The sequence below is a fragment of the Miscanthus floridulus genome, chromosome 18, assembly GCF_019320115.1.
Source record: "Miscanthus floridulus cultivar M001 chromosome 18, ASM1932011v1, whole genome shotgun sequence".
Classification (NCBI taxonomy): domain Eukaryota; kingdom Viridiplantae; phylum Streptophyta; class Magnoliopsida; order Poales; family Poaceae; genus Miscanthus; species Miscanthus floridulus.
The window spans coordinates 34,990,056-34,996,055 of record NC_089597.1 but is presented as its reverse complement, the minus strand read 5'-3'; the positions used below and the strand labels follow the sequence as shown (position 1 = coordinate 34,996,055).

Below are 6,000 nucleotides of genomic sequence, written 5' to 3'. Positions count from 1 at the left end.
CCTCGGGGGGAGGGGAGTCGACAAAGAACAAGAAGTTAGCTAGGTGCTTTCTATCTTAATGCCTTGCAAATCTGGTACACAAGATGAGATTAAGGGCCTGTTTGGCAGGGCTCCGGCTCTGACTCCTCTGGAGAAGTGGCTTCTTTGGTGGAGTTGAAGCACTTTGGAAAATGTTTGGCAAAACAGCTCCTGTATTTTCAGGAGTGAATAGAATATATATATCTAATGTCCATGTTGCCCCTAGCTATTACTCTTTATATGAACTTGATTTTCTCTATTTTTTCAGTTGCTTTTTTACTGTATAATTCATAAGAAAAAGGCATTATTATATTACTGTAAATTCTCGACTTCGTTTGAACTTGTGCGTGGTGGCCGGAGGTCCAAGTATGTATACATGTATTGTTCCGTATTTCTTCTTTTATTTTTCTAAGGGAAAGGTGTGGTCATGACATCACCTGATCCTCACGCCATGCTCTGCATCCACCGATGTGGGATACTACGAGCAAGCGCCAGTCGAGGTCACACAGCCAAGACCATGCTCGTGCCTGTCACGGCCAAGCCTTGCAAGACCATCCCATCATAGCTTCCAATGTGGCGGCACTAGGTCCATCCATCGCCTCCTGGCTGGCCAACCTCCACCTAGTCGTTGGCCTCTACAAGGTTCTACTCGGGGTGCATGCGTGAGCAACAGGAGTCCACCAGAGAGGAGAGGTTCACGCGCGACAGAGGAGGGCACAGGAATCCTTTGCTTGTGCGACCCTCGACAGAGCGAAGTGAAGCCACAATTTTGGGCTCCATCCGTCCTTCACAAAAAAAAACGGCTCTGCCTTCACCCTGCTTCGCCCGTGAAGCACTTTTGCAAGAGACCGCTTGGTAGAGTTTCAACTTTGAACAGGAGCTAGAGTAGAAGCCCTTTATGGTGCGCTCCCATAGGGGCTCTAAACTTTAATGGACATTGTATTAGAACGTCAATTTAGGGGGACAAAGAAAAGTAATAGTAAATGCAGTTAATAGAGGGCATGGATTTTGCACCACATGGGATTTCGAACACTGTATTCAGGTGGATTTTTGTGTTATTTTGGTATAGATATTCTATTTGATTGGTAATGCTTGCTTCTATCACAGATACTGCTAGTTGCCTGAAAGTGTAGGAAGCATAGAGCAAACCAAAACTATATAACTAGATCACTTATCCCATAAATAAAATAGGGAATCAATTGGCATTGATCTCATTCTCCACCACAGCTAGCCCCACATCAAACAAAGAGAACAAAAAGAGACAACAACAAAGACAACACACACAACAAAGAGAGAGAAATCACAGCCATGTGGCTTATCTCAACATTATGGAGGATGGAACTCCCTGCATAGCAAGTTGGTAACTCAGATAATAAGTGGTGGACACCAAAAGGCGAGCTGCGAAAATGGGGAGACAGCGGGTCTATTGTGAACCCATTAGGAAAACAAACTAGATGGTTGACTACCATACAGTAGAGGCCATGCCATAATTGCCCATGGAATAGAAGACATGTCAAGAAAACAAACTAGATGGTTGACTGCGGTACAGAAGACACACCATAATTGTCAATGGAATGGAAGACATGTCAACCATAATATAGTTTGCCTTGTCTTTTCAATGCTGCAAAGTCCAACCAAGTACCAACCTTCCAAAATCAAATGCCTAAGCCAAGATTGTCCATCAGGGAAAACCAAGGCAACATACAAGCACAAAGTCCATTTTTTTATTAAAAAATCACAAAGGTTTGATGTCTTAATGATTCCCCCGCACAAGTAGAACCTCCAAATGGCTAAACATGATTGATGCATTTGTGATACCCAATATGCAAAAATCTCAACAACTTGAATATAGTTGTGTTGTGCACATGTAACACGTATACAACATACTAGATATGCATACTTGACTAGTTCTTTCAAACACTGCAACCAGATCCAACAGCAGTACCTCTTCAGGTATCTACATCTACATTTAAAACAGGCCTTTTTGCCAAATTGTAAACTACAAGGCAGGTTTTTAACAAAAAAAATGTGTGATTCAACTCTTACAGGAGTACTAAAACAACAATGCTACCAATGACCTTGACCTAAACCACAAGATGCACAAAGCGGACAATAAACATTTAGCATCAATAATAGATTTTTGGCTTGAAATGTTCATGCTTGATTGGGAAAAATACACAAATGAGTTCACACACTTTGGCTTGAAATTAATTATGCCACTTATGCCAATTTAGCTCATGGAATTCTTCGTTATTCATGCTGATTGGATGCTAACTTGTTGAAAATCCAATTATAAATTCAATATTCTGCTTATCCATATAGATTACCTAGGCATCCACCTGCTAGACACCACCCAATCACCTAACTAGCGCCTAGCAATTTTTTAAAAACTGATTATGCTAGAAGTATCACCTTTCATTGCACAGGCGAGGGTAAGGCTTGCCACTGACACCCTTCCCCAGACCCCACACAGAGCAGGAGCTCTCTGCACTAGGTATGCCCTTTTTTTATTATGCTAGAAGTATCACCTTTATTAGTAAACAGAATAATGTATCATGTTAAAAACATTGGTTTAAGAGTCATCAATCCAATACCTAACCTGTCCTACCAAGACCATGCCAAAATAGTAATTAGTGAATTTTTCTGGATAAGAATGGTGGTTTTGCCATCAAGGGTAGAACTGGAAGGGAAATAAAGCAAACTCAAAGATAATTCTACATGTCAAGTAGAATAATCACAACAAGCATGCTATCATTTCAAAAAAAGAAACACAAAATTATGCAATATGCTAATATGCAACGAAACACTTTAAATGTAGCATCTAATTCAAACATCTAAGCTGCCACATAAAAGCTGTGAAAATGCACTAATCCTGTGGGGCACACAGAAATAAAACAGCTAGTTTACAGTAGATGGTAGAACTGGGATGACAAAGAAACCAAACTAAAAACACAATTCCACTCGACGAGTGTAAACCAGACAGGCATGTAATCGCTTGATGTTTGAATCAATAAAAAAATATGAGGGAGCATGCCAACCAGCTAAATTTAAGCATAACTTTGTGACTTATTCAATGATAAACTCATGATGAATAAAAAAATGCAACCCAATTATCATGGCAAGCTGAACTCTAGAAGATTGACACATATTCTACACACTAGTATTGTGATACAGAAACTTGAGCTCAATAGGTCCAGAAACAAACACCTGCCATATGTATATGGCCTATTTTACTATGAAAGCTAGAGCTGTGGATTCTGAAAGGAAGAAAGACAACCAAACAGTTCCACTTTGTAAACAAAAGAAGACTAGATAATCCTTGCAAAGAAAAAAGACAAGATAAGAAAGGTGTAACTATGAAAATGAAAATTTAGCCAATAGCCCGAAGACTCAAAAGAAAGAAAAATTCCAGAAGAAACCCGTTAATTTTCCTTCAAACAAATATCATGCTACAAACATTGCATGGTAAATGTAAAAAAAAAACGAATGACATTGCCTAACTTCTTAAAAGTATGCCAAATTTCATAATTCTGTGTGCTTTGAAACGAAAATTGGCTACTATACCATTGAGGCTAGAGGAAGGGAAAGAGACTAAATTGTCAACACAATCAAACCTCATGACTTGAGTAAATCAAACAAGCATGGTGATTTTGGATAACTAAATCCCACAATTAAATAGTCAACCGAGCATGCCAATTTCCAATGTAAGCTTAACAGCATTGGCACCTTAATCCAATTGTAGACTGATGATAAGCAAAAAACCAGCCTAATTAGTCCAAGCAATTGAAACAACAGAAGTAAATCGATCTCTCTCACAGATCACAGAGAATGGTAAAATCTGTACCCAAGCTAAGGCCCTAGGCCTTTGATGGCATCGATGAGCAGGCCATAGACCTCCTTTTCCAGATCATGCCGGTGCATCTGCATGCGCATATCTGCCTCAAGCTGTCGCCTCCACTTGACCTCGGCCACACTAGCCTCCTGTGGCCCAAGCATCGCCAACCCCTTCTCCAGCGACACACCTGACATGGTCTGCCCGTTGAGCCTCCAGTACTCTCCAAGCACCTCCTTGACCATAGGAAGCTTCACGGCCCCCTCCCTATCCCCGCCAACGAATCCCTCGTCGGCCTCCTCAGCCACCGCGATGGCGTTCTCTTCAGGGCGCGCGAGCTCGGCGCCCCAGAGGGCCGCGCCCAGGTCGCGCAGCCGGTGCTCGTGCGCGGTGCTGGATTCGCCCGGCACGGAGTGCTGGAACTTGCTCTTGAGGCGCTTGAGCTTGTAGTACACCTTGGCCTGGTCGAGGTGCGGCGCGAGGGAGTCCCTAATGGACTCGAACAGTTCGCCCATGTCCGGGAGGCGCGGCGCGATGCCGGTGCGGTCCTTGAAGGCGACGGCGCCCGTGAGCAGCGCGACCTCGTCGGACTCGGTCCAGAGCTTCTGGACGGCGCCCGCACTGCCACGGCCCCCGCCGGCCGCCGGGGCCGCGGAGGCGGCGGCGGCAGCGGCGGCGACCGAGGCCATGGCCGTGGCGAGCGTGGCGGAGTCCGGGAAGGAGCGCGGCTTGGGCTTGCGGTCGCTCTTGCGGGAGGGCGCGGCGGCGGAGCCGCCGTGGTCCGCGGCGCGCTCGCGGCGGGAGCTAGGGTTAGGGTTTGGGGAGCGGCGGCGGTCCCGGGAGCGGCCGCGGGACTTGGAGCGGGAGGTGCGCTTCTTGGAGCGCGGGGTGGAGGGGCGGAGGCGCGCGGCGGCTGCGGCGGCTGCGGAGGCGGCTTCGTCCATGGCGTGCGGAGACGGCCGCTTCGAGGGCATCGGCGGCGTGCGGGCGAGGGCTCGGGACGCGGGCGATTCGAATTTCGGGGGCTCGGGAAATCGGAAGGAGATGGGGGAGCCGAGGCGGAAGAGGGGAAGGGGAGTTCAGTGGGCAGCGGGCAGCGGCGCAGGCTGCACTCCGGAGTCGGCAAGGGAGCGGAACGCGGCGTGGCGCGCGTGTCGAGTTGCGGACTGCGAGTCGGACAAGGGTACGGTTTCTTCGTGCGTTTCGCGACTCCGTCGGCATGCCCCCCGTGTCGCCCGCGCTGCCGCGCTCGCCTTCCAGTTCCGGAGGCCTGCGCTCCGACTCCGAGCGTGACATCACTCGCACGGCACGGCGCACCCTGCCGCTGGTGCCGGCCGTTGTTTGATTGAACGCAGTTTGGAATTTTGGATGACGCACCTCTGTTCAACAGCCTGCAATTTTAACGGCATCTGCAATTTTTCCCCAAAACTGTACTACTACTAGTTGGATAACACCGGCAGCAGGCCAGGCCTGCTCTGAACTGAAGTCCACGATGATGACCTGATGTTGCCATGGCTCGCTACACGGTCCTTGGTGCCTGCGCTGGAGTTGCGTGACCGTGGGAATGGAGCCGTGCATTGCCCGCGCGAAAATATCCTACCGTGGTTGCCGTCGCCTTTGGGCTGGAAAAAAATATCCCAAAAGTCCTCAAATACTTGCATCCGCCTCCAGCCACCACCCAGCCCAGCACGACTGAGATCGATTGCAGATGGATGATTGATCCCGATTATCTTATCCAGATTATGTGCTATATTTCTATATATTTATGGTTTTAGTTTTTTTTATGGACTGTTGTTATTTAATGGGCTATTTTGTCATTTTAGTTAATGGGTTGTACTGTTTTAGTATTTATGGTTTTAGTTTTTTTTATGGGCTGCTGTTGTTTAATGGGCTATTTTGTCATTTTAGTTAATGGGTTGTACTGTTTTACTTTTTTGTTGCATAAAAATTACAATAGATTTTTTTTTCTGTGTTTACATTCTTTAAAAATCCATTCTTTTAGAGACAGCCAACAACCGTGTACTAGCTTATTTTAAAGCATAGTTTCTTCTCTGTTGGAAATCATGTGTACTGTAATCATATGCTAGTTTGTTTTTCCTCTATTACCAATCGTGTTTTACGGTCAGCTAAGAACCGGTAGCTTTCGCTGA

General features: G+C 46.4%; 1 protein-coding gene across 1 annotated transcript; it reads right to left on the bottom strand.

The window, feature by feature from the left end:
• Positions 1 to 3,049: 3,049 nt before the first annotated feature.
• LOC136520207 (STOREKEEPER protein-like) lies at positions 3,050 to 5,892 on the bottom strand. Its single transcript, XM_066513656.1, has 2 exons — positions 3,863 to 5,892; positions 3,050 to 3,761 (listed from the first exon to the last, which is right to left on the bottom strand). The coding sequence occupies exon 1, from the start codon at positions 4,822 to 4,824 to the stop codon at positions 3,868 to 3,870; it is 957 nt and encodes a 318-aa protein (XP_066369753.1). The 5' UTR covers positions 4,825 to 5,892; the 3' UTR covers positions 3,050 to 3,761; positions 3,863 to 3,867.
• Between the last annotated feature and the right edge of the window lie 108 nt (positions 5,893 to 6,000).

What these genes read in the sequence shown, in the direction of transcription:
- LOC136520207 (XM_066513656.1), bottom strand. Translation starts at nt 4,824, where the DNA reads ATGCCCTCGAAGCGGCCGTCTCCGCACGCCATGGACGAAGCCGCCTCC.